Here is a 27,998-nt window from a genome sequence, read left to right as displayed (position 1 = left end):
TAATGTAATAAAAAAATCAGAGTTACATTAAAAGTTTGCATAAGAAAATTCTCTTCCTGCCATTCCAATCTCCTCTAGGAATCAGATTGAGGAATGATGAATATTTCTGACTTGCCTTTCCTAAACAGTAATTACTTCTGCACACAGAAATAATTAAGGCACTGTGAACATATTTCTTCTCCATACCTTATAGAATCACAGAATCATAGTACAGTTTGGGTTGCAAGCAACCTTAAAGATCATCCAGTTCCAATCTCCCTGCCACGGACAGGGACACCCTCCACTAGACCAGGTTGCCCAAAGCCCCATCCAACCTGGCCTTACTTCTAATAGAAGTTTGTTGCTTATACCCTGATCCCTAGTAAGGGATGCCCTAAGATGATGACATGGTGAACTTCACACCCAAGATGGGCCCCTCTAAGGGACTGAAAAAAAAAAAAAAAAATCACACAAATATGACAAATAGCCAAACTGCTATTTGGCTTTTTCATGTCTGTACTTGATGCACCTACTCTTTCAACCTATTGCCTGAATGTTCTGCTGAAGACATCATGTATCAATGGGCTGAACATTGTATCACTTAGAAAAAAAGGGAAGACAGTTAAAAAGGACATATCCTCACTTTTGGATGTTCAAGCTTACACCATAGGTACAGAGAATTTTGGTTAAATAAAGTAACAACTTAAAGAAAACTAACAGGATGCTGCTTACAATCACAAAGAGAGAAGAAACCCAGCTGACAAGCTGAACTCTTTCAGAGCTCTGTCACCTCCAAGGAAACAAGAATAGAATTCTTAGGAAAGAGTTTTTCTTATCATTCAGAGGGGCCCATAATTTGACTATCATCAAGCCAATGAACAATAACCATTGCCATCGTGCAGAACCTGAAACGTCCTCTACTCAGTTCCCCTAATCTTCCTGACACTAAATGCAGAGCAGTTAAATAGTGATAGGACAGAAATTAGAAAGACTATGGCACAAGGTAAACGGAAATAATCAAATTTCCATTTTGCTGTTCCAAGTTAATGATTCTTCATTGCGAATCGTAAACAAAACACCTCAACCAGGTATTACTGCCTAGAAACTCCCGCTTGGCCCCAACAGCCAGATGGAAAATGCTGAAAAGTCCTGAATCTCATTTTGTTTGGACAAAAGCATATCTGTTCATTTGGCTTTACATGAGCCAAAGTTTACTTGCATCCCTACCAGTACAAAGAGTTTCAATGCCGCTTGTCAGAAGAACCTGAGTAACTAGTATCACAAGTGCTTAAAAATAATTTTTCTCATTCCTTTTCTGGAGAACAATGTCTGAGGAATTTATTAAATCAAAAGAACAAATTGTTCTCCAAACACACCACAGTGTTGGCAACTTTTCCTACCATGTCCATTCCTTTACAGTTCTATCTACCCTTCTATCTATAATCAGCCCTAATTTTTGAGCAGCCGGGTAATAAAAGCACGCAGTAAGACACCTTTTTGCTTACAATCTACCAAAATAAAGGACTGAAGACAGAAAAACTCTAAACAGACTTTCCCAAAATAGGCACTCTAAGGTTTAAGGTTAAGAAAAATGGACTAAGTTAACTCCAACTTTAATCAGCTCTTTTGCTGCTCTAGTAATTTTATACCACTCTCACCTCTCCAGTTCTGCTATCTTCTTATCCTTATCGTTCTTCTCATTTTCCATCTCTTTCAAGATTTCAAGAAGACGATCCACTTCAGCTTGAGCCTTGCTAGATTCTTCCCGATACCGTGTTACCTCCCTTTCCAGCTGCTGCATACGATCACTCAGCTCTGGGCTGGCCCTAGCCTCCAGTGTTGCCTCATGAGCCTGTAACAAGAAGGTTCAAGAAAAAACAATTAATTCACACATATATATTTTACAGATACTATGATGACTGCAAAACGCTATCTAGATATCTATTTCAAAATGGCAAGATTAATTATTACACAAATAAATATAAGCTACTTTTAAGTATGGGGAAATACTTTCTAGACAAAGAAGAATTCAGGAACAAATTTGATTTTTTTAATTCAGTCTAAAAAAGATTTAAGTGATTTTTTGATCTGAACAGAATTGACAGAAGAAAGAAGTAAAAATATGAAAAAAGTTAAACTTATTTGAAAGGAAAGAAAAGTGTGAGTGGATATAAAAATTAACGAAATACACTTCTAAAGCAGCGATATGACTGTAGAATTAGTTATCTGAGGTATTTTTAACCTAGAAAATCTAGAAAAACAAATCACAGGTTAAGAGCCTTCAATGACTACATCAGTATGCAAAATGTCAGACAGATTTACACAGATGGTGCTGATCTACTGACGTTCTTGCTAGTTATCTGAGCCGTACAGACTAGGACTAATATGAGTATGGCTGCCTACTGAAAATATCTTCACCCAGTTATCTAGGAAATATGTTTTTTAAAATCAGGCTATGAGGACAAAAAGCATCAGAGGACTGAGGATCAAATGACAACAATTAAGAGCTTTTTCATTTTTTTTAAATGGCTTGGTTTGTTATTTTATTAGTAAAATTAATTCAACAGTTTCCAAACATATTAGAGACAAAGACAAGGCAATATTTATGATGGAGGTTAAACTAGCAGACTAAGGACTATCTTTTCATTCGCCCCTTGCCCCTCTGCTCTTGGATCTTGAACTGCTATTTGATATCAATTAAAGCTATTTCAGAATTGCTCAAATTTGCTTCAGTGACTAGCAGGTTTGGTGGAGCTATTCTGCTGACCAAGACTGCCTGCAAACTCAAGGCCTTTCTCTTCTCTGAAATGAACCTACAACAGAAAATAAGACTACAGACTTTTTCCCCCTCTGCGTACAGCTGCGGAAAGTTGTTTTACAAGCTGCCAGTGTTCTGCTCCAAAGCACACTAAGTCTAAATCCAATAATATAGGACTCTGTTGCTTTTTAAAGGCAAGTGGATAGAACTGCAGCAGCATAAACCTCAGGGTTAGAAGCTGCTGCTTCCAAAGAACCAAACAGCAAAAATACACTTGGCTAAATGTTTAGTTATTCAGTAAAATAAGACTGAAGGAAAGTATCTGTTCATTGACCCCAACATTTTTGCCTTGAAGTCTCTTATTTTTAATTAACTCCGTTAAAGCCAAGGCCTCATTCTAGTGAAATCCAGGAGAATCTCAGAGCAGAATATTCTAGGACTGCAGAAGGCCTTGATGCCTGTCTTTATTGGGACTACGACCTTGGGATGGATCTCGGTTGTCCAAATACTGGAACACTTCATATTCCAGGGCCTTGGACCTGCAGCAGCCTGCTCAAGGGTTGAAGCTAAACTGTTTTGGTTTTCTTTCTTTTTTCCTTTCTTTCTTTTTTTTTATTTAAGCAGGAATTCCAGAAAGCTGGAATTCCAGAAAGCTGGAAAACATGTACAGTACTTTATCCTAGTACAAAATGCCTGGCAATCCCCACGTCTGCCAGGCAGGTCTCAGCAGGAGCACCCGACAACAATAGATCCTGGGAGAAGAGAACCCTTTCCTGAGGCAATGTATTTAGGAATCTTAAAAGGCTCCCCCTTCTGAGAGACTTTCGAGTCAAACCCTGCTGCTCCTCTGTCACTGAGCCGTAAATCCGAAAATCCTGCTTCTGAGCTTCTGACTGAGACCCAGCTCCAAGTGCATCCCTGGTGAGCCTGGAAGCTTTGAGAAGCCTTTTGGAGTTACAGCTGTCTACGCTTCCAGATTCCTCACTGCCCCATAAGCACTTTGAAATATAAACCTTTGGAAAGGACCCTCTAAGGCAAGTGGAAGTCTAAATAACGTGTTGCCAAGACGACGCAGACTCCAGGAGGACGTTGCAGCAATGAGACCGATAAGCGTGTTGGTTCCATGAACAGCCACAGGCATCAGGGAACATACTCTGCTTTGGAAGGAGAGCGTTCCTGATATGCTTTATTGGGATTATCAGCCTGCGGGAAATCTGAAATATTTCATTAGATTTCCTTTTCAACTATGCTTAAATTTCAAACAAAACCTCTATTCTCCCTTCCCAAATATTGTTTCACACGAACTGGGAATACTGTTTTTGGGGGACATCTACAAATCTACTGGGGGGCATCTATATTCTCCTAAGAGACACTATGTATAGAGTTAAGTCTGGTTTTCACCAGAGGCAGAGCCTGAATTCGTCTGTACTGGATTTAGGTATGTTTCCAACATCCCAATTGTTTGTTTGAACAAATACTCCTCCAGGCTCTTTAAAGTCATCCAAAATACATAATCAGATAATCAAGAAACTTCTTTAAAAAAAAGCAAAGCTAGGCTGTTAGCCTGGATTACTAAACTCTCTAATTCAGAGTCAGTCATAAGACCTAATGCAATTCTACTGTCAGGACAGTCCTGATTTATATTACTCTGTGCTAATAAAAGCATCTCCACAACAACCCAAGAGACACTACTGAGAAGAGGAAATCAATTTTCTTTTTCAGAAAATTAGCCAACAAGTCAGTGTGTCTGGTTTTTATAGTACGAAAGGGCTATTTACACGACATAAATTATTAGTTAAGACACATAACACATGTTATTTGTATGTAACGCACCTAAGTATGGATAATTTCACCTAACACAAAGAGAACGTTATGTGATATGGTGTAAACTGGAGACCACTTCCTGAGTCGTGAATTACTGACTGAGTGACTTTGGTCCATTTTGTGGGTTATGTACAAAATACGTGTTACATGACCATATCTAAAATCCTACTGGATTCATTTATTGTATAGGAGAGAAAACCAATGCATTTAGAGGTTTCCCACAAACTCACATCAAGATCTGGAACAGATGAAATTGGCTACCTTCCCAACGCAACTTTGCGCAAAATCATTCAGCAGTATTTTTTTTTTAACCAAAAAGAAAGTGAAACACAAATAATGAATTCCTATATTCACAGTAAAAAAAAACAAAAAAACAAACCCCAAAAAACCCCAAACCAAAAACCACATACAACTTCTTCCCCCACCCACCAAAGGTGTACAAAAATTCCAAAATAAGACAGTAATTTCATTTTCAAAACAAAATGGACATATAAAGTGACAGTTTCTGCTGTAATAACAGACTATAAGAAGTGCATTTTGATAGGTTCAACTTTCAGCTCTGCCTGAAACAGTTTTCCTAAATCTGCAACCTCTTAATATAGTTACAAACAAATATGAACATGTATAAAAGTATGATGAAAAATTAAATAAATTGAAAAGCAGCTTGCTTAGGGCAAAGGGAACATTGCACTTTTTCCTCTGACAAATGAGAAATAAGAAAAGGTATGTCTACACAGGCCATTGAGTTTACCTGATTACAGGCTATTTTAAACCTCTTAACTGTTACTACTGGCCCTGTCATTAGCTCTTCATGTCTGCTCCAGTGTGGAGTCAAACAGGTGAAATTAAGCTACTTTCAAGAGCACAATCAAACTTGTATGTTTGATTCTGCATTGATCTGCATAAGAAACACAGTCACATTTTAGCAAGAAAGGAGCACCTTAGTAAGCTAGGTTTTTATTAGCAAAGCTCATCTGATCAGTATTAATCTTTGCCAATTAATTTCAAATTCTAAGTGGTTCAGGACCAAGAATAGTTTAAGCTTACTACTCCGGATACGTGTTTGAAGTTCTTAAGAGGGACTATAAACTAAGAAGTGGTTTAACAGCTTTCTGCTTTTCTGCTCTTAGCCATCATTTCCCATCTTGAATGCAGTAAGTGATGGGGTGAGTACTTTAGGTACCTAAAGAATAGAAGAGAGTGATTGTTCCTCAAATAAATGTACTATAACTTCTATTGCTTCCACAGAAAATCAGCTGACAAAGCCAACTTTTGCAACTAAACCAAAGATGACTGATGTTTCACAGAAATAACCACTATTTACAGATGGAGAGGAGGGGAAGACAAAACAGATTAAAAAGAATTTTCTAAGTTAGTATTTCTCATGCCAAAAACCTCTTTACTAAGAGGAAAGGTGATCTTACACAGCTTAAAGTGTGCCAGAGGCAGGGAAGAAAACAATAGCACAGATCTAATTTTAAAAGTTCTAAAATGTAAATAAAAATTCCAAACATTATGACTAAGATTCCAAATCAATATTCCTAAAAGATTAACTAAATCAAACAGCAAATAATTCACAGCAAACACTTTCTACTTTTACCTACAAATTGAGACAGTAAATTCAAGTTTAACATTTCACATATAAATGTTGCCAAGAACTTTTGGCCACAAAGTAGAAGTTCCCAAGAATTTGAAATCTCTTTTTAATCCACCCTTCTGCCTCCAAGAGTGCCTCACATCTTCTAACAATAGTAAATGCACACACAAATACAAAAATATATTATGACTATTTACTGCAAAAGACATTTTCTTTCTATCACACTAATCATGAATGTAGGCTGTTTCTTGGCAGATGGTAAGTAACCACTTCCTACCACCGTCAGTGGGAAGTGAGGATGTGTTATTATACCTGTTGTGCAGGTGTAAAAGTGAGATGCAAAAATATCCTGCCTTATTCCCTTAATGCTTCTCTACTATTAAAAAAAAGTTTTATCATCTAATTTCTCTAGATTATCATCTTCCTTATATATCTCTGGCTCATTCTGGGAGCATTTGTCACACAATATTGAAGACTGTGAGAGTTTGGCAGACAATAAATTAGTTATAAAATGTTATAACAACGACCTCACAATGACACAATGTTGCACTGGCCATTTCCTAGCTTTTGGATATTTAATTTTTCAAAATGAATGTTATCTTAGCAAGTTTTCTGGGAGGAGTAGAGTAGGTAAGTTAAATTATTTTAGGTATAAGAAAATTGGGGGAAAACCCCTCCAACTTTCCACTGCATAAGATGATGCTGACATTGTCATGTACCATCAACAGGACTGTTGAGAATATGCTCTCCCAGGCACAAATTCTCCTGCCTATTTGCACCAAGCACAATCCTTTTGTACTGTATCTCATTTCCCCAACCTTTTATCAATGTTATTTAGCCAGATTCAAATTCCACTCCTCTTATCCAGGCAGATTCCACTAATCTACCAGTTCTCCTTATCTTTTTCCTACCATTTTTTTCAGGTTTGGGAGATTTTTTTTTGCACAGTTAGTTCTATCCAACAGCACATGTAGTCTCATCTCTTCTATCCATATGCAACTCCCTCCTCAAACCATGTCTTCCCCGAGTCCCAAGTTCAGTACGATCTTCCTGGTAATCCTAGCTACTCATTCCCCCAGCAAAGTCCAATCTTTCTCCTCCTGGTGGCTATCTTTCTGTACTAGCTTCTAATCCTAACACTATTTGTCCTGATCCGTTCTGCACACCAAGATGCTGATTTTTGCATCTGCTGTAACACGCAGCTGGTTGGAACCAGCATGACATTTGGTGAAGAGTCTACTTAGTATTGCTGCTGCCTGCTCAAATGACCAGACCTAGAAGAGGCTGTGGCAATGGAGAGGGACAACAAGAAGGTCTTCCTCCCTCTTCAGGGTGGGGTATAATCAGTGCAGGTGGAATCTTTGGGAAGTTTCATTGCTAAATCTCTCTCTCTACTGTGCATGTATGAATAGACAATGCATTTAACTTTTAACCAATTTAGATTTAAACAGGGGCATCAAAAATATCTGGTACAAGGACAAATCTTTTAATAAAAAAATTACCAGCAAAAAAAAAAAAAAAAGATTAAACACATCATATTTCTATATTTTGCTCTCGAAAACAGTGAGTTGTTATGGCTGAGAGCTTCTATCAAAAAGACACAAAACCAAACAAAATCTCAGACTGAATCAAACAATGTAAGAAACTTCAGCTAAAAGATTTAAAAAGGGTTTGCAAAAGCCTAAACAATTGATAAACCATTCTATTTAATAGAATGCATTAAACAAGTTTAGTAACAGACTGTACCAGTGTAACTGTCAGGTTGGGAGGCTAGCAAATTATTTTAAAGTAGAAGAATGTATCAATTTACCAGAAGAGTCTTGAGTCTGCTTTTCGTACCTGAACACACAAAACTGTTGGGGAAAAAATATTCTCTGCTGTGAAATACTAAATAATTAAATCCTTCAAATACCATATCCACTAATATTACATCCTTTAAGAAAATTATGGGGTTTTTTTTCTAATCTTTGTGCACCAAATACCTTAAAATATTTATTAATGACTTTTTTTTACATCTAATAAATAACTCATAGTGCAGCATAGGAGTTTTTATGCCTTAGTTGAGCACTCATTATTATTTCTGCCAGTCCTAATGAAATACTTTTCCTTATCGCACACTGCAACTCTTTTTCCAAATCTAGTCCCATAAATGCGTTGTGTTATCTGCTCTATTAAAATAATTTCTAATACGGGATGTTGCAAAACCTGATCTATATAAGCACCAGGAATTCTCTGACCTTCAGACAATGATTGTCAGGATAGACAGCTACGTTTACTCTGAACATTGTCAAGAGTAACACAGATGTCAGCCTGCCGAAAGTTTTGTAACATGATTTTTTATGCACACAGTCACAAAAGAAATATCTGATAAAAACACCTTGTATTATGTAATTTACGGTGTCAAGATATTATTAAACAAACACTCCTTGAAAGGAGTGCTCTTTGACAAGACTGGTAATACGATCCAAAATTAAACTGACATAGTACCAGTGAGCTTAATGGTTACACAAGTTTTTAAGTCATCTTTTACTTGCCGTAACTTAATTATTATTTCAAATGTGCTGCCAGACATAGTGTTACAGAATACTTTCACGCAAGGAGCTTGATTTGCATAGAAATTCCACATTCTTCCCCTGAAAATGCATGGACAATGGAGATGAAAGGAAAGCTACGGGACACTTCAAGCAACTGCAGCAAAGGGAAACAAAAACATTGGCACAATATTAAGCTGTCCAAATGAAAATGAAGTAAAGACCAATGCAGCCAAAAAGAAAAAGCATCTTAGAAGGCTTTTTTGAGCATGACTGGTCAGACATACTATAGCATTTTGTTTGTATCCATACCATGTATACCCACTACTAAAGTAAATCACCAATATACCCTGTGTTGGCCAAATATAAAAGCACAGGTGAATACACATGCAACACAGAAAATTAGATGGGGTTGGCAATAGCCTCTCAATTTGCCAGGGAACTTACTGGCTTGGATGGATGACTCAATAAAACTTCAGGATGCTAAAGGGAGAAAGAAGATAGGAAAAGACGGGGAAAATTGGGGATAGGAACCGTGTGAGAGAGAAAGAGAAGAGATGCAACAAGAAAAGAATTTAAAATAACAGCTGCAACATTAATTTACTAAGATGGTAGAATCTTCATTTGTGGTCTTAGCATGCATTACTAACCAGCTCTGGAAACATGAGAAACATGGAGAGCTACCCTTGCACAAGTTCCAAACCTGGTCTTGATTTCTCATCTTAACAGTTTTGTCCAGTCCTCAAATACTTAATGTAGTCCTGTGTTTGGGTTTACAAATGACAGTTTTACAGGCTGAGCAGGACTTTAATTTCTAGTGCTTCACTTATATCAATTACAAGACAGCTAAATGGTTTAGAAAACTAATTCAGTAACTGACACTACCTGAATGCTGAACACAATTGCTGGGGTTTACTTTTATTTTTACAAGACATCCTGATTTCCCTGGTAGCCTTTTTCTTTCTAGGTTGCTACGCTGAACACATCATTTATCATCCCTTCTTTGAAAAAACACATCATCAGCTGGGAACAAAAAACAGTATTTCTATCTCACCTACCAATATTATCAGCAATATTTTCAGTTGTGGCAGGAAATCTATGTTCACAAAAATAAAAAGCACCAGAGTCTGTATTAGACTAATCGAGCTAAATCTTAGGAAACACTTAATTCAGTCATTTTTTCCTGTCTTTTGAAAGATACTATCCTCCTGAACTTGAAGGAAGAACACCACAGCAGAAAAAAGCATCCTCTGAGTGAGCCTGTGGAATCTAGAGGTATTTTCCTGGCAGGGAATGACTGCTAACATTCTCTGAGGAAAAGTTCCTAGAACTGCACCAAGGGGAAGTTTTTAAACATATGGTTTTGGACTCTTTCTTTTCCCTAACCTCGATCCCTTTCAACTAAAGAAAATATCTATAGGGAGAAAAACTATGCACTGGAGGTGAAGACAGACAAAAAATTGCTCATCTTTGCTGGAACAAATTCTAATATTTGATGGTCTCTCCCAGATTAGAAAAACAAAATGAAACAAAGCATATTGGCTGGGAAAGACAAGAGAGAAAAAGGGAAAGAGTATCCTGAAGAAAAACAACTAGAAGAAATTTTTTTCACTATAAAACTAGTACATCAAAATAGAAGTTTGAAAAATGAGTTTTCTAAGGGGAAAAAACCCACACAGCATAAAACCACTTCACAGAAAAACAGGGAGGGAACCCCCTGTGTGTAATTTCCCTCTATTGGTTCCATCTCAGCAAAAAAAAGGAGACTATTTAAGGCAGGACACCAGGCCATGTAAACTCAACAGGGATTTAAGTCTTGCTTCCAGCATTAAGAATCTCCCATAGTATCTCCTGCTGCCAGCAGGCTGACAACTGAGTGCAGAAACAATGACAGTACAATAATTAGAACATTAAGCACACAGATTTGCATAAGCATAATATATAGAATAAAAAACCCAACCCTGAACATGAAAAACACTGTAGAGTTTTATTTGCCAAGACAGGGTATAAAACAGGCATTAATAAGAAGAGGAACAGTAACAATGAGAACTGGACACCTAGTCAGACACTGGAGACTGCTTACATGGAAAGAAAAATAACATCAGCAACTTTTCAGCACCCCTGCACTCCACTTAGTTCATAAAATTTCATTTTAGTGTAAAGTTAAATACCTTTTACAGAAAAAAGTGGAATCTTGCACTGTTCATGATTTCTCCAAGGCTCATTGTTTAGAGATTAGCAAGTTTTTTCCCAAGGACTACCCAAATCATTTTTATTTAATGACTTAACAGTAGTCCAATTCAGTCTCTTCTGTCAGGTTCTTAACTTCTAAGGCTAATACATTTAACTGAAAGTAATCAAACTGTTCAGTGGAAATAAGAGGCAAGGGAAATAAGATTGACATTAGACACATCTCTGTTCAAACTGTAAGGGAAATAACCTGAAAGGAAAAGCTTTTCGCCATTTGCTGTTAAGAGCTACACAAAAGAGTCCTTCCTGCATGTGTCTTACGCAAAACAACACTAAGATAATGTAATAAAACTCAACATAATAAACTTCTAATTCGGTTTTAAACTGAATGCTCTTATGTAGCCATCAGTTTTAAGGTTAATTGTGACAGTTGTTTGCCATGGTTAACAATGCAGATGCGTAAACCTCAGTTTTCAGAAGCTTTAAATTGGAGATGGATTATCTATCATAATTGTTTCAAGGATGACAAGGAACTAATCCACCTTGAAAATGTCAAACTGCCTGAATAAATACCTGCAATACATTTAAAAAGAGAAAGCATTTTAAAAACACATTTTTCTACTTTTCTGCAAGCAACAAAAAAACACTGGCAAATTAAACACAGCTGGAAAAAAGGTTATTAAAGAAATATCTAAACTTACTCATAAGTATAAAACATATTCAAGTGGCTGCTAACTATGTTTTCTTGAGTAACTAAGAGTAACTGTGACTTGGTTCTAGAAAGCAAGGAGAACCAGTAGTAGAAGTGGGCTCTTTCATACAGCTTAAGGAAAGCAAACGCACAGTTAACTACATGAAAGCATACCTGGGTCCTAGAACTTCAATTCCTTTACAAAAAGCCATTGTGGACTGACTTCTTAACAGCAAAAAAAAATCTTTCCATTGAATTTGAATTTTCGCTTGAATAAGATGACTTCAGTGCTCAACACGACATAGTATTTAGAAAAGGAACAAAGTATTGATGGTTTTGTCTCAGTAGGACTTGAGAGAGTACTTTAGGGTCTCTGCACAGGAAACAATTGTGCAAATGTCCTAGTAAGCTATAACACCTGAAGTAGGGGAGCAGATATCCAGAGTATCATGGAAGGGCTTTATACTGCACATAGGTAATGGTAGACTATCAACTTTCTTTGCTTGTAGAACTGCAACCATCCTTGACTGAATGAGCTTAGGTAGCTTCTTTGGATGGGAAGATGCAAATCTATTTGTGTTTACAATACAATGAATTTATATTAATTATTTTTCTCAGAACCAAATTAAGAGTACAGTTATTTGTCCCATAGCTATTCTGCACAGTTAATAGTGCCCTTTACATTTGAGCTATTTTCCCATTTTAACCCTCAGGAAAAAGATCACAGGATAATAATTTACCCTCTTAATTACTTCCTGAAAAAAAACCCCAAATAGATTAATTATAAAAATATATAATCTTATGAACTGGCTCAGTGTCCTTATGTAATGTTCCTGGATGTCAGCTGCTAAGCACAGTCCTCACTAGAATGGAATGAGCAGAGGTAGGCCTAAAGGAATTATAATGAAGAGCTGTCATCACAGTGCAAATTAACTGCATGTTCACCTTTTAGCTAGCAGCACTTCACCAAATTTGGTCGACCTCCACACCTGCTTATACTACTGATACACTCACTGCTTTTAGTGAGGAAAGCAATCTCAGGGGAAGCAGTGAAAGGCAGTACATTTACAAATGCTAAATATACAGACACATTCCCTAAATAATTGAATTTCCACAACTGTTTTTCATAACCTATTTGTTATGTGCTCTCCCAGTTAGTACTTTTTTTTTTTTTTTAAAGTAATTGCAACAACATTCTCTACCGCATCTGACTACCTACAGACTAATACTATCATCCAACTGCTGTAACAATCTCTGGCAAATCTTAGCTGCAATATATTCCTCAACTCGTTATCAGTAACACAGTGACAAAGGGTGAAACTGCAAGTCATGATAGAGAACTCAAATGAAAGGGTCCTTCAAGACTTCTGAAATACTCACTCACTGTACAGTACCCTGAAAACAGCCTGTGAGACTGATTAAATGTGCACAACTATCTTTTCTTGCTATTGTGCTTTGTTGATGCTTAATAACAGAACTGTTTATTTTATGCAATAGAATTAAAAAGAAGGGCAAACATGGGTCTAGATATGCATATATGAAGTTTCACATACACAGAATTCTCAGGTGCATTAACATCCACTTTGCAAACAACATAAATCCTAAACAAATCTTAACTGATGACTCAAAATTTGATGTCTCACTCATTAGAGGAACTAGGACAGAGTTCCAAACTACAGCACGGGCACTCCTCCTTTTCCTGGGTAGATGTAAAGAGACAGCTAGAACTCCACAATCCAAGACTTAAATTTCTTTTAAAAAATTGTGTTGCCTTTTGTCTTGTCCTGATTTTATAAATAGAAGCTTTATCACTATTTCAGTCAGTGTGTTTTATGCTTCTCCATCACCTGCTCTTTTACAATTAAAAGGTTAAAATCAAATCAACATTCCTCTGAACAGTGCAGTATTTATGTACTCACAGCTAAAATAAAGAGGGCTTGCAATGCAAACATAATCTAAAGATTCTGTTCAACTGAATTAGCTTGCTTATAATAGAGTATTATTATTCTGACCAGCAAACTACCAATGTATCAGCTGTGACTGGCAATGAGATTAAAACAAAAGATCACACATTTCACTGATGATATATTCATTTGTTTTCATGGATTCCTATGGACCAGGCCAAGCACGCATCTGAATTTATCGCATTAACACTTACATGCATTGATAATTGAAATGTTTCGCTGTTAAATTTTTAACTGTTACATCAGTTTAATGGCACAATTACTGCTACGGACCATCCTGAAGCAGACTAAGTATTTAATTCCTAGTACCTGTTAAAAACACGACCAGTCAACAGCACTGTTATTGCATGTAAATGAAGTCCAAAATTAGCAGCAGCGTCTGAAAGTCACTTTCTGATGGGCTTAGCTTCTAACATGGTTTGCATGGACACAACTTCATGGTACTTACTGAAAAGCAATTCACAGAACTCAAACTTAAGATCCAAAGTTTTCTGTGTAGACATGGCCAATTTGTCTAACACTGAATGTTTACACCACACATGTAACTATGAAGTAAGATTACCTTCTTCAATTGAGTTTCCATCTTCAAGCATTCTTCCTTTTTCTGTTCCAATGCAATTTCCAGCGTCTTGAGTCTTGAATCTTTCTTCAGTCCTGATGAAGCTAAGGATGAAGCATGTTCCTTCAGATCCAATAAGGATGACTAAAATAAAAGACACAAAATAACTGTCAAGTAAATACTCCTTATGTGCAATAGCTAGATTCTTTCTTTGTCTTTGTTTTCTTCCTATCCCTTCACTATGTTCAGGATGCAACTCAGAACAACAAAATTTGTTCAGGATGTTCCTGTCACTGACTTAAGACAGCTTGATTTAATTCCCGTTTTCAGGATCAAAAGAAAACTTTGTCTACATAAATTTAAAATAATTTTCAAAGATGGAAGATTCTGTAAACTGAAACTAGTGCTTCAGTGACAGTCATGTTCAAGAAAAATTACTTTTAAATAAAATCGTATTTAATAATTGTATGTGGTTAGTAGATTTGGCCATGGTATCTAAAACTGAGTGTTCAAAGCTTTTCTGTATACAGCTTCTACAGCGTGAAACTGATTCATCCTACCTATCTCAACCTCTTGTCTTCTGAACCATTTTCAGGTTGGTTTTTTTTCCTGACAAATGTTGACTTCCATGTAATCAAAATGTTAGCACTTCCTGGGTGCATTTTCTTTGGTATTGTTTTACTCTGAGTTTTGAAAAAAGATTCTAAGTAGACTTGAATGTTATAATTCCAAGAGAGGAACAGAGAACGTTTATATTTCTCTAATATAATTAGGTTACTTTGTCTAGCCAACTGGCTCATTACCAACAGCCAACTCAATTATCAAAAAAGGACTCTTCAGAGTCCAAAGAACTAGCTGTATTGTTCGCATAAGGGAATAAACATTATCTGCACGCTTTTGTCACTCACAGCTTTGATCAACCACTGTCCTTTCCTCCCTGTATTTAGACAGGAACAAGCTTGTTCTCTGCCTTCAGTTGTCTCTAAGCACAGCTCCAGTAAATGCTATCATTGACCATCGGTCATTCACTACTAATACGATTAACTGCTGCAAATAAGGGGATTGCGTGCTATCCATGAAAGGGTGGTTCTGAAACATTTATGCTTTGAAAAATTCTCAAACAATACATTTAACAAGATAAACTTCTCGAAGGACCATTATGATAAAGGAAGAGCTTTCTTCATCTAAAATATAACACGTATATATACAACAAACAATTCTAACACAACAGATTCATTCTGCTGGTCAACCTCTTTCTCTGTGAGATCTCCTTGTAAAACGCTGACTTTCTCTTTCAGGTCCTTAATGTCTTTTTTGTAGTTGTCGATCTCTTCCTGTTTCTCTCGTTCATCTCTGTCACGTTGTTCCTTTAGGCGCTCAATGGTCCTTTCCTGACAAAAGAAAGCACTCTGTGAAGAAAATCCCTCTTAGTCAGTTCAACTTCTGAGACTTCTTATCACAACACTTCTTATACACCGTAGACAAGGAGGAGTGTAGGATATTGCCATTTTCTTTTCTTTACAGTTATAAAACAGATCCTCAAGAAGGAGGAAATTTGAGAAATCTATGGATTAATTGCTAAGAAATACCAGGCTTTCTGTATCTCTGAAAGTTCACAGTACTGTTACAATGCAAAACAATTTATCTGGTTCCGATAATCAAAATTAACCAAGACTGGGACACATACATATTGCTTCCTTACTTATCTATATCTTATTTTTCCAAAATGTGAAGTTAAGTCCCCTTCAGAGAGGAAGGGGTGTAGTGCGTATGTGACAACAGGGTCAATGTGCAGTAAGAAAAGGCAACAAAACAACTTTTCTGTACATCAGATATCAATCGAGCTTTGGTTATCACGGAAGCTGAAGGGATGACAGTGAATTCCCCAACCTCAGGGAAAGCTTTACTATAACTGTACATTTACAGAATCTGACAGACTAAAGGAGCTGTAACCTTGGTTCTCCAGGAATCAAGAAAAAAAAAATACAGTAATTCCAAAAAATAGCCCCACTAAAACAGAATAGAGGAGGATGTTCCCTCTATCCACTGAGAACTGGGCAAGCACGTAAAAAAATACGATGAGAACAATAAAGCTGTAAATAAAGTGAAATACAGCTACATCAGGATAACTATTCACTTTAATTCAATATTGGGAATTAAACCTCAATTTAATGTAGCAAAACTTTACAAAGAATATAAAATGAAATAAGTTAGCCAGACTTAAAAAAAAAAAAAGGGAAAAAAGCAGAAGAATCCACAGCTGAAATGTAAGGCATCCCACAGTTGTACCAAAGATGCACCATGTAAAGAGACAACAACGTGACAACATCGATTTCTTTCACATAAAATAACAGTAAGTAGATAATGACTAGAGCAACAGCTTGTGGCTCAGCTCTACCCTCATGTCCTCCTTCCTGACCAAACAGAAGTCGTACTCAGGGCTGGTTCCATGGGAGAGCGATGCCTCTGCATATCCTGCAGTGTGCTCTAGTGAAGGACGTACCTTAGCTGCCACTGCACTCCCTTGGTCCTTCCTCAGTCATCAGAGACAAAAAGATGTCACTGGGGCATTACAATAGAGATTTGTTGTACACAGAGTTCAGGAAATACACAGAAAAACCATCTATTAATGTAACTGTCTACTAATGTAGAAGGACCATTCAAAGGAAGGGACTTAGGCTTTCCATACTCACTTTTTCTGCCAGTGCTTCTTCCAGCGTGGTCAAGGCGGTGTCTGTATTCGTGGTGTCAGCCTGCAAAGATTTCACTCGATCCTTTAAGCTGCTCATTTGCTTCTCCTTATCTCTTAACTGTTCTTGAAGATTTTCAATCTTAAAGAGAAGGAATAAATTTTAAGAAAATAGCAAGAAAAAACATCCAAAGTAATTTTAGGAGTATATTAAACTCTCAAAAATATTCCTAAAGCAAAGGAAGTAGGCAAGGGCCCAGTTTCTATAATCCTACATCAAAACATCAAGCAACGCAACCAAACCCATCAAATACTAACAAAGGTTAAATAACCTTTCCAATAACCAGGAAAGAATTCAGAACAAAAAAGTCTAAATAGGATTTACAAGAACAATGTAAAGAAAGGGTATTATTCCTAATTTCTGAGGATGTTGGGCACTGTGTGACTGAAGGATGATCAATGTGTTAACAATATGAAATGAAAAAAGCTGAGAAAAACATTACTGCATATATAAACCAAAAAAGGCACTTGATAATTAAGAAGTTGTGAAGAAGTATTATTTTAAGTATTTCCTTTGGTATTGTCATATTCTTTATTGTACTGGCATGTTGTTTTTTCATCCTACATGGTAGTTTGCTATATGGTGAACTAATACAAAGCGTTATTCCCTGGGTAGAAAATACAGCAGCCTTGTTTTCTGCATGTGTAGAATCCAATCAGTTGATGAGTTCTGAATATATCTTTTGACAGACTGAGAAGACCCAACGCTAAACTCATTTTATGCAAAAACAAATTTATCAGCAAAGGATTAAACTGGATAGGGTTTTCTCAATTGCTTCCTTTTTGTTGTTGTTCCTGACAAGTTCTTCTTGCATCAGCAAACGTACATCATAAACTGGTGAATGACACGTGGCATGTAAGGTAACTATCTCCAAAACACTTGCAGCAAGATATTCTTTCAAAGATATTTGTAAGAAGTAACGTAACCAGACAACGCCAAACACTATCGAGTCCAGTATTTAGTAAAGTAAATTAAATCATTAACTAGCCTTTTTTTTTTTGCTTCCCCTGTTGAACAGCAGTTAGTAGCTCCTCAGTTACTGGAAATACAGCAACTGTCCCCACGTTTTACTTGTCAAACCTGGTAAAACCGAGCTGCTGTGATTACAGAGCAAATGGCTATTTAGACACATCCACTACTACTTTGCTATCTCTATTAAAATTACATCTGGAACATAGTTTTAGAAAATGGTCTAGATCTGTAATGATAAATGTAAAAGACTTTGCAGGAGGCTGAACATCTAGTCACAAATAACAGTAGATGTGTTACAAGTGGAAGCTAGGAGGAAGAATAACCTAATTCAGGGAAACCCTTGCTAATGTTCCTCTGTAACCCACGGCCATGGAAGGAGTCTCCTGGTGTAAGATTCTTCATACCCCTTTTTTTGTTTTTCCTCTTATGCAAGCACATGTAAACATACAATCCAGCTTTGTACACAATCTATATATTACTGATAGCAGAAGAACTATGTAAGGGGTTTTTTTTGCTGGTTTTTTAAGGAATGGACTGAAATTGGTTTGGGTTTAATTTTGTCATTAGCTTCTATTAGAAAAAAGTATTAGGCCTCCAAGTTATGCTTAAAATTTAAATTTGGGTACAACACAAATGACACTACAAAACAAATCTTAAAGAGCACCAAAAAAACATAACCAGTGACATATCATGTGAGTCAGAAATAACTGTAAGAATTGAAAATTCCTTCTTGATAACACTCATATATATTATTTAATGCCTTACTAGCATATGCTTGTAGCCCACGGAGCTTCAGAAAGAACGCTACTAGTTCTGACCGAAAATTCTCCTGGAGCCCACCCGTACAGCTACCAAGGAGGTGAGATCCCCAAGAGCAGCCTACGTGGCTGCTTGTGACCTTATGAGCTTTCAGTGTTGTCCGCTGTCTAGACAGGCTGGCTGTTTAGACAGCCAACCATGAAAATATATTACAAAGAAGGGCGAGCTATTCTTAGACTCATGTTTACTTCTGGAGGCGAAACACTCTCGCAAAGGTTCCAAGTGGCTGAAGAGGGGATAGTGCAGGGTGACTTTCTGCTGTGAGCAAACCACATACAAGAGACAGCTAAATAATTCAGCTTCAGCATATATTAAGATGCTTGTCAAGGCAGCATAAGCATTTGCACAAGCACAGCATGCATTGTCATGTTTCAATAACTCCGTTTACTGTGACCAGAGTAAGATGACAGCTGTATGACAGTACTATATATGACTGCTGCATCTCCCCATTGCAACTGCACCTTCCTGCAACAAACACTCCCCGCCCCCCCCCCCCCCCCAAAAAAAAAAAGTGTAGAAAGTGTGAACCTGTCTATTCTTTCAGTCTACATGCACGCTTTTCAGTCGGGAGAAATGAATGATGTTTTTTGTTACCATCCAGGGAACAGCCGGTACACTGAAATGTTTTCAGTCAGGCTAACAGCTAGGCGTTATTTTAAAAAACCGCCTCTGCTTACAGCTGTACCTTTTGCAGGGTCAGATAACTGATGGTTACCAACAAGGACATGCCCTTAAAACTACAGAAAACTAGAACTAGATCAATTGATGTATCCAAATTGAAACACTTGTATAACAATAGATGCAAAAATTGCTTTATGAAATCACAATCAACAATAAAATAATTGCCTTTATTGCAGTTTTCTCCCAAAACTGCACTACTGTTAACACAAAATAGCTAAACTATAGGTTCTCCAAAATTATATAATCTTAAGAAAAAAAGCAAAGAATAGTCTAACTTTACCCATATAGTTAATTAATGAAGAATTTTGCTATCATGTCCTTGCAAGTAGTTTGTGAATCCTTTTCAAAAAGAATACATAATATACGTCATATTTGTTTTACCATCTTTTTCTCTACCCCCCCCCCCCAAAAAAAAAAAAGTAATTCTGAACTAATTCTTAAATAACAGATAGAAATAAAACAGATAACCAGAATAGGGTCTTTCTTTTCTCCCCCAAAAAAGCTGAAATAAATTGCAACGGATCTCCAAGCCCCCTGGAAAACATAAAGGGACAAGGATTGAACCAGCACTGTTTAGTCTTCAAATATTTGGAAGATGATACATTTCCTCTGAAATATAGAAAAATAAAAAATATAAACTATTATTATATTATTAACAATCTTTATTCTTACCATATATACTTATCCTGCAGGGTAAAGACAGCAATCAGTGGGCGATTTAACAACACTAAGCTTACTGTAAAGGTACACATACATCCACTGGAATCATCTGCTCTGCATACCAATTTCCTCATCAATAATGATTTACTGAAATCTTTTTTTTCAAACATTACCAGTTGTCAGGCACTATCATGTTTCAGCCTGGGTGATTTATTCCTAGTTGTGTGGAACTAATTATTTTGCCTTCCAGCCCTGAAGCACAGGAGCAGAGGCAAGAGTTTTTTCTGGCATTCTGTTCCAAAGGCAAGGAAGAATTCTACTTTTTGCAAACATCAATCTCACTGAAAACCCCAAGCAAACGCAAAGTAAAAACGCAAAGTAAAAACAGGATTGAAATAATAGGCATCTAGTTTAATATCCATCAAGGCCACTAGATTCCCAAATTCCTCTAGTTAGAGGTTACTAGTAGATCCTTTGTACCATGCTTCAGCCAAGAAATCCTTCTGTAGAACCATCGTCAACCCTAGGGTATAAAGAAATTGAACACTTTGAAGCAATTTTTATTGTACCAGTGACTTCCAAATTAGAATAAATTAAGTGGGTTTGTGAACTGGTCATTCAATCTCTTTTTTGTTCCCACCCTGTTATTGGAAAAGAACCATTTTCCTCATACAAAATATTTGGATTTAATTAACGATCAACATTTTACAATGATAACATTTTTCATCATGTGGGTTGTAACAGAATTAACTGCATTTATGTTTCATTTTCCACTTCCGATTTTCTTCTTGCTATTCTGTTTGATTTGTAAAAGGAATAAAGTGGTGAAAGAAAAAAAAATTAAAAGTGGTAAAGGCCCTTTAAATTAGTTCGTTCTGAGAGAGTAAGTGAAACAATCCGCTGAGAAATATGAAGATACAATAATGTTTGGAAAGATTTTAAAAATGCAAAATGTCTATTTGAAATTCAAAATCTTTCCCAACTTGAGAAAATTCATTGCATATTCCACTGTTTGTGTGTATCTCCAATATGTAGTAACTAGCTATATTACTCCCCTGCAGACAAATCTTACACTGTACATTTTTCTATAAACAGGTGAAAAAGCCTTTGCTTATACTCTGCACTTGACTTCTTCCCCAGTGCAGCTCCACAAAGAGATTGTTTTGATCAGTAACATGACATCTTTATCATAATACACATGGAATATGTAGAAGACAATCAACGTAACAATAATATTGCTTGATTGTATTACAAGAGCAGACGTACGAAAGAATATCACAGGCTACTGCTAAGCCTCCTACTTTTTTGATCCTAGCTTTCATTCAGTGGAAGCAGTACTGTAAAAAGGATCTAAATGACCAGGTGGGTTGAGAGGTTTTCTCTTCTATTCCTGTGGCACAGTCATCCAGATAAACAAAAACTTGACATAAGCTGTGAGCTCTGCAAACAGTTCTTCCGTGGTTTTGTAAAGGCACTATTGGTCACGTCAGCTCCAGGGTCAATGGCTACAAGGAGAGGATGGATTCTCAGAGATCACAAGCAGAGATTATTCTGTCTGTGTCAGGAATATTAACATGAGGACAAAAAAAGCTATTATGGAAGGCAGAGTAGGTGAGTAAGCAGGTATGTGATGACAGAAGAGCTACAATTCTGTCTAGTTGGAGACATGCCACTCCCTTCACTGTAGGAATACTAATATCATGATAAAAAATTGATAGTCTGCAGTCATACTTGGTTCTCCTAGTATCCCACGCTATTTGGGAAGCTAAGAAAGATGGGCTTGCATCAAAATCAGGATGAGAACGTAACAGTTACAACAGACATGATCACATTGTTGTATCTGACAAAAAAATTTCTTCAGAAGAAGGGGTAAGATGTTTACTCTAGAAAATTGAGACTCATCTGAATTCAAGAAATTTTGGTCCTAAAATGTATTGATGAGAGGTCACCTTAAATCCTGAAACACTGTTCAAGAAAGTTGTACTACTGGATTTGTAAATATTGACGTGTTTCTGAAAATCACTTTTTGGAGACCTTAATGAAAGCCGAGAAGCAGATATTACTGGTCAGTTTTATAAGATGAAGCTCCAGTTTTTTAAATGTCACAATGAAAACCTCACCATTATAACTTCCTTTCTATTGCAGATCTTGCAAAAGTACCACTATAACAGTCCTGCATTAATTGCAAAAATCCACAGTTTAGCGTTAACAAATTCCTCTGTGTGTGTGTGGGGGGAAGTATAGCTCACTGCTGCATGGACGGAAGCAAAATTTGATCTTTTGTATGTGTGTTGGCTCCATCTGAGCCTCCAATATAAGGTGTTGCCTTTAAAGTCCACAGTGAAATAAGGTCTGCCACATGAGTGAATATCATTCATGTTACTGTATTGAATCAATTAGACTGAAAGTAATGTTCTTGCTATTCATTTTAAAGGTTACATTCCCAAGAGTAGCAACAATGTGCTGAAGCTGAATGAATGCTGAAGCTTCAGGCATACCATGTCTTATTGCAAGGGTGAGATTTTTAAGTTGTTTTGAAGTTCAGGATAGATCAAAACAATTTCCCTTTTTTCAGTAACATTTTGGCAAATGCAAGTCAGAGTTCCTTCCAAAGTTCAGCTGCATCCAGCATGCTCTTTTTAAGTTATGATCCAACCAATTGATATAAGTATAGTTAAACTGTTGTCAAGTTATATTCAGAGATGATTCTTCTTGAATCATCACACTAAAAATTATCTTTATGTAGTTTGCATATCAGTTAATTTTGCAAAGTTTGTTAAGCATAAAGTAAATTAAAGACAATATGAAATGCAAGATACCAGTGGTGGTCTCGATCTCTCTTCTTAAAGAACTTTAAATTCTGGAGTCCCATTTAACACTTTGGTGTAGAGATGGTGAACCATTCAGTTAAACTGTAAACATTTGTTCTGTTTACATTAATTTTGCTACCCAGTAAGGACAGGATTAATTTTTATTTTGCCTCCTAAGAAACTTTTCTTCTTTTTACTGCTGGTCTACTTCAATGTTTATCTGGAATATTACTGTCTTTGCAACATCACATTAGAATATCATCGTGCGCTTTGGAAATGCCTTGATGTTGCTGAACCTAATACAGTGGGATTCTGTAACACCTTGAACTGGTGTGAAGAATCTTATACCAGGAGACTTTGTCAGTGGCCGTGGACTACAGAGGAACATCCAGCTGACTCAAGAAAGAAGACCAGGCTTGAGGAGGTGGGGAGAGCATGAAGAACAACAAGACAAAAAGAGAATTTGAGATGAGGAAACTCCAGCATAGTGGTACATCTTACACAGTGGTACACCCTTACACAGTCATACTTATCTACTGCTACTCAGGTCCAGTTAAAATTCAGAATAACTCCCATTAAAAAAAAAGTTGCTTTCTTTTTCAGAAGATAAAATCTTTTTGTCATTTTTACTCTTGTGATCTCCAATCTGCAAAAAGTCCTTTGAAATTAGCAAGAGGTTCTACTGTGTTTAGTTTTACAAATAAAACATTTTGTTGCTATGCAGCTTAGAAAGCACAAAGAAATTATTTTTTGTGATTTTTACTCAAAATAAAGCCTTAATTGTCAAATAAATGTATGGACCACAACCAGGAACATTGCTACTGCTTCAAAAGTATAAAACCTGCACACAGCAAAAACAAAGCTTAGGAAAAAACATCTAGGAATTGCAGGACAACTAATGCAGTTAATGCTTTATTCTTGACCTAACTTTGCATAGGCATTTATGCAATAAGATTGACTTGAGAAAAGAATAGTATGCAGGAAGAAGTGCTGTTACAACAAAAATTGACTTCACTTGTATAGATAGTCAATTATTTTGCACCTTTTCTGAAGGAGAAACAAGCAATTAACATTTTTCTTTCCAGTGATTTTTCATACAAAGGTGCTTTGCAAGTAGATTTATATCAGCCAGAAAAATAGTTCAGCTATGTTTACATAAATAATCTCTGAGGACATTTCCATTCCTTTGTTTCCTTTTGTCCTCCTTTCTTGTGCACATGTTATCATCCTCTGGTAGCACCAGTTTGCTGACAAATCACTGCAAAGCAGAACTAACAAGAACAGTCACCATAAACTGAATTCTCATTATTGTATCTTCCAAACAGTAAAGAAATGTTTCTGTACTGTCGTATTCCCTATAACAAACAGTATTTAAACCAGATGTTTCAAATAATATTCTCCGAATATTACTATCATGTTTGCAATCCTTCTATCCTGCTAGTAAACAGTTTGAATTTCCTTCAAACCTTCTAACACAATCCTACTGCTAAAGTTTGCTATTTAGGAAAAGTGATACTGAGATGCATTTCCTTACAAGCTTCTAAGGAGATTCCAGCATAATTCAAATAGGGGGCAGGGGAGGAAAAGAAAAGAAAAGACAAAAAAAAGACATTAGGATCTCAAGACTGAAGACTGATTTTTGAGTTGGTAAATGACCTGAAATTCACATTTTCAGCAGAGCTAATGTATATGTTTCTTAAGCATTGTCTCAGTTCCAAAGCATTTGCCTAGAAAAAATTACGCATTAGCAATGACTCACATCCTTAGACAGCTGTAAAACAGTTAAATTTAGTTAAGGAATTGCTTCATTCTGAGGAGGCTCAATAATATCAATAGCCTAACCTAGTCAAAAGTAGAGTCTTCGGATTGTAAAATCCTATCATGGACACTGGCCAATACAAGAGAGGGTTTTGAAGTGAGGGGAGCAGTGGGAGGCACTCTTTCCAGCCCACTGATATTGGTTATGTTTCAAAGCATACAGGTTTTAATATGAATGGACAATACTTTATGTAAAATGCAAATTAAATAACACAAGTATAAAAGCTGTTCATAAGACATTTGTTTCGGCAGTATATGAGCCAGTTGGTTAAGTACATATGCTTAATTATATAATCCATAAAAAAACCCAAACAGTGTCACTGGTTTATCTTAAAGCTTCACTGGGTGACCCCCTTGTTTTTGCTGGTATTCATCAGCTAAGAGAATGTATTCATTATCCACCACCACCAAGGTTTCAACTTGGGTTGTTTGTTAAAACAATTTGTTGGTTCCAATTTGAGCGCAATACTTTCATTCAGCCGAGTAATTCAAAACTGAACAATGCTATCATAAACAGCAAAATAAATTCATTTAGACTCTACTTCTCCTCTTCAATGAAACACTAAGTTTATATATTACTCATTTATTTCATGTATGTTAAAATGTCACTTAAACTGAGAACCATAATTGAAATCATCTGGTAATTTATTTCACAGTCTAATTATAGATAACATCCATTTTGTTGAAATCCTGGCCTAATCATGCAGAATAACATCCTGCTAATTCTCCTTTTAGTTGTGTCCTGACATTATGAAGCAATCTCTGCGACTATGCTTTCTGAAGTTTTATTCCTAAGACCTACGAAATACAAATGGATTAAAAAAACCCAAGGATTTTGGGGACATTTGCTCTTTCTTGTTCCAAGTCCCAGAAAAGACTTTGACAATAAACATGCAGAGATTTGATTTAGGAAAGTAAATTACAGAAAAATACAAATACTATAATTTGGAGTATTTTCATACTGATGGTTCCCAAATGCTCAAAATAAGGAAAACCAAAACTACTTCAGTTGTGGAAGGCTGATAAAATAAGGGAAAAAATTAGAACCAGTAAATGTTAACCTAAATCTAATATTCTGTTTTGTAAGAAGCACAATAAGAAGTTGTGACATTGCTTTTAGAATAGCTCAAGCTTCACAAGGTTATATAACATTAAAAAAATGTCAAGTGAAAAACTTACTATATTAAGACCTAATTTCTTTACTTGGATAAACCAAGTACAGTATTTCATTGATTACTGTTGTGAAACAAACACTCTTCATTCTATGGCAACTTGATCTCATATGCTCAGAAATACTGATGCTATTTTCCTGACTTGCTTTAGATTTTGATTTTGGTTCTATGCAGAGTAAGGATACCGTAACTACTGACACATCTCTGCTTAGATACATATACAGCACAGTGCTACATAGCACTCTCTCATTAGAGAAAAGAGAGTGACGAGAAAAGACGTGAAGAAAGGAAAGGCTTAACTCATCACAGCACTGCGATACCCAAGAATGGAAATCAGGGACCAGAGAAGGCCAAAAATTGAGGCAAACCAATGGATAGGATGGAAACATGGCATTTAATGTTGACTATAAAGGAAATCCTCACAGCAAACTAAACTCCATTTATATCATCATTTAGGATCACTCAAGCAGAAGGCTGTACAACTTGAATGAAGATTTTAAATGAGACTTGAATTCAGACACTGAATTACTTTGTCCAAATCACTGATTTATTAAAATGATCAAAGAAATACTGTAAGGTAAAACTGCCCTAAACCAGAGGAGAGCACTCTGGAAAAGAGGGATGCTTCTAATCCCAGTGTAAAACATGCCCAGTTAACTGTAATTGTCCCATTTCATTCTCCTAGAAAGGATATAGAGTGATGAATAGGAAGGGATTAGGAAGTCATACTGTAAATTATAAACACAAGAAAGAGAAAGTGTGTGTGTATTCTTCAGTACTTAGCTATCACTGCTCTTACAGAATTGTTTCAGAACACACAGTTAGGTGACAAAATATCAAATTGTCAAATAAAATTCTTTCATGACACATGCTCAAAAAAAAGAATTTAAGAACACAATATATTAAATTAGTAGCATCATTTGATTATATTCTTTCCCATTTTACACAACAGACTGCTTTAGGCAAATCAACACTCCAATTTCTACTGAAAATAAAGGCTGAAAGGGACAGAAGAGTGGTCCTCTTTGTCCAGAAGTTCTGTGTTTAAAACCATCTTCCACCCATCTTTGCTGGAAGCCCTTCATCATGCAGAGGAGCATCCTAATTATCAAATGCATGCTATTCTGGGACAAGGTGATTATAGTTTCTCCTAGCGACACCGCTCCATACTGACCAGTTTTCTTATCCTTTGGCTGTGAAATCGTAGGCTTGAAAGCTATTCATATACTTGTGCCTTACGACAGTCCTAATGAGTGTATAAATATTGTGCAGAGATCCACCTTAGAAGACTGTCTAGCCTAGTGGATTCAAAATTCACTCTTGAGTCCAGGAAATTATTGATTTAAACTGAAAAATTATTCCTTCCTTCTTCTAGTGAAGATCCCTAAGTTGGCTAATGCAATCACTAATGTCTGTTCCAGACACAGCTCAGACAATTCCCTCAGAGGCAAAAAACGCCTGGACGCCTGGTGACGAAAGCGCTGGAAATTGTCAAGTCTTGCAATCCAGAGAGCAATGAAAAGCCATGTGAGGAAGACTGATGCAAGCAACCTCAAAAATGGCATACGCCCTTGCTTTTCCTGCCTCTTCAATCACAGGGAACTTCATACTTGTCTAGCACGACAGTGAATACACTAACAAAGCTTATTAGCTTTATCTTGCCAGAAAAACTACACGTTTAATTTATAATGAAGCCAAGAGGCCCCACGGTTGGCTGTTTTCCCAGATCCCTTCAAGAAACCAGAATTTGTCAGTCCCACTACCTATGAGTAATGTTCCGTCTTGCCAATCAAGAGGTTATCTCAAGGCACAAGAAGGACATAATATTAAAATGACTGCTCCTCTTTGAGAGATACTAAAAAAAAAAAGATTCCTTCCATATATGACAGATTTGCTGAATTGTGGTTTCAATTTTCTGAAATGCTGGAGCACAGATAATACCAGTAACTCCAACAGAGTTTTCTTGTAACTTTGCTATTGCTATCAATCTTATGTGACACTATTACAGCAATGTGTATCAGTTTAAAACCCAGCTACAATAGCTGAATTACAGAACTAACATCATTAACTTCACAGTCCTGTTTTCTTTCTTTCTTCATTTGAAACTACTTGTCTCTAAAAGGATCTACTTCAGGAAAAAAAAATAAAAATCAAGTATTTCAGTTACTAAAGGCAACAGGCAAGATTCTTTAATAACACCGATATAAATTGAGAGAATGTTCC

At 36.5% G+C, this 27,998-nt stretch overlaps 1 protein-coding gene across 1 annotated transcript in view; it reads right to left on the bottom strand.

Moving 5' to 3' along the window:
• The window catches only part of ERC1 (ELKS/RAB6-interacting/CAST family member 1), a 279,843-nt gene that overhangs the window by 170,258 nt on the left and 81,587 nt on the right, over positions 1 to 27,998 (bottom strand). Inside the window, 4 exon segments of the mRNA XM_075756669.1 lie at positions 1,638 to 1,831; positions 14,097 to 14,237; positions 15,344 to 15,484; positions 16,787 to 16,924. Of these exon segments, the coding sequence (XP_075612784.1) occupies positions 1,638 to 1,831; positions 14,097 to 14,237; positions 15,344 to 15,484; positions 16,787 to 16,924 (614 nt within the window).

The sequence above is a fragment of the Balearica regulorum genome, chromosome 1 (assembly GCF_011004875.1).
Source record: "Balearica regulorum gibbericeps isolate bBalReg1 chromosome 1, bBalReg1.pri, whole genome shotgun sequence".
Taxonomy (NCBI): domain Eukaryota; kingdom Metazoa; phylum Chordata; class Aves; order Gruiformes; family Gruidae; genus Balearica; species Balearica regulorum.
Note: the sequence above shows the minus strand (reverse complement) of the source record. Positions and strands in the feature narration are given on the sequence as shown.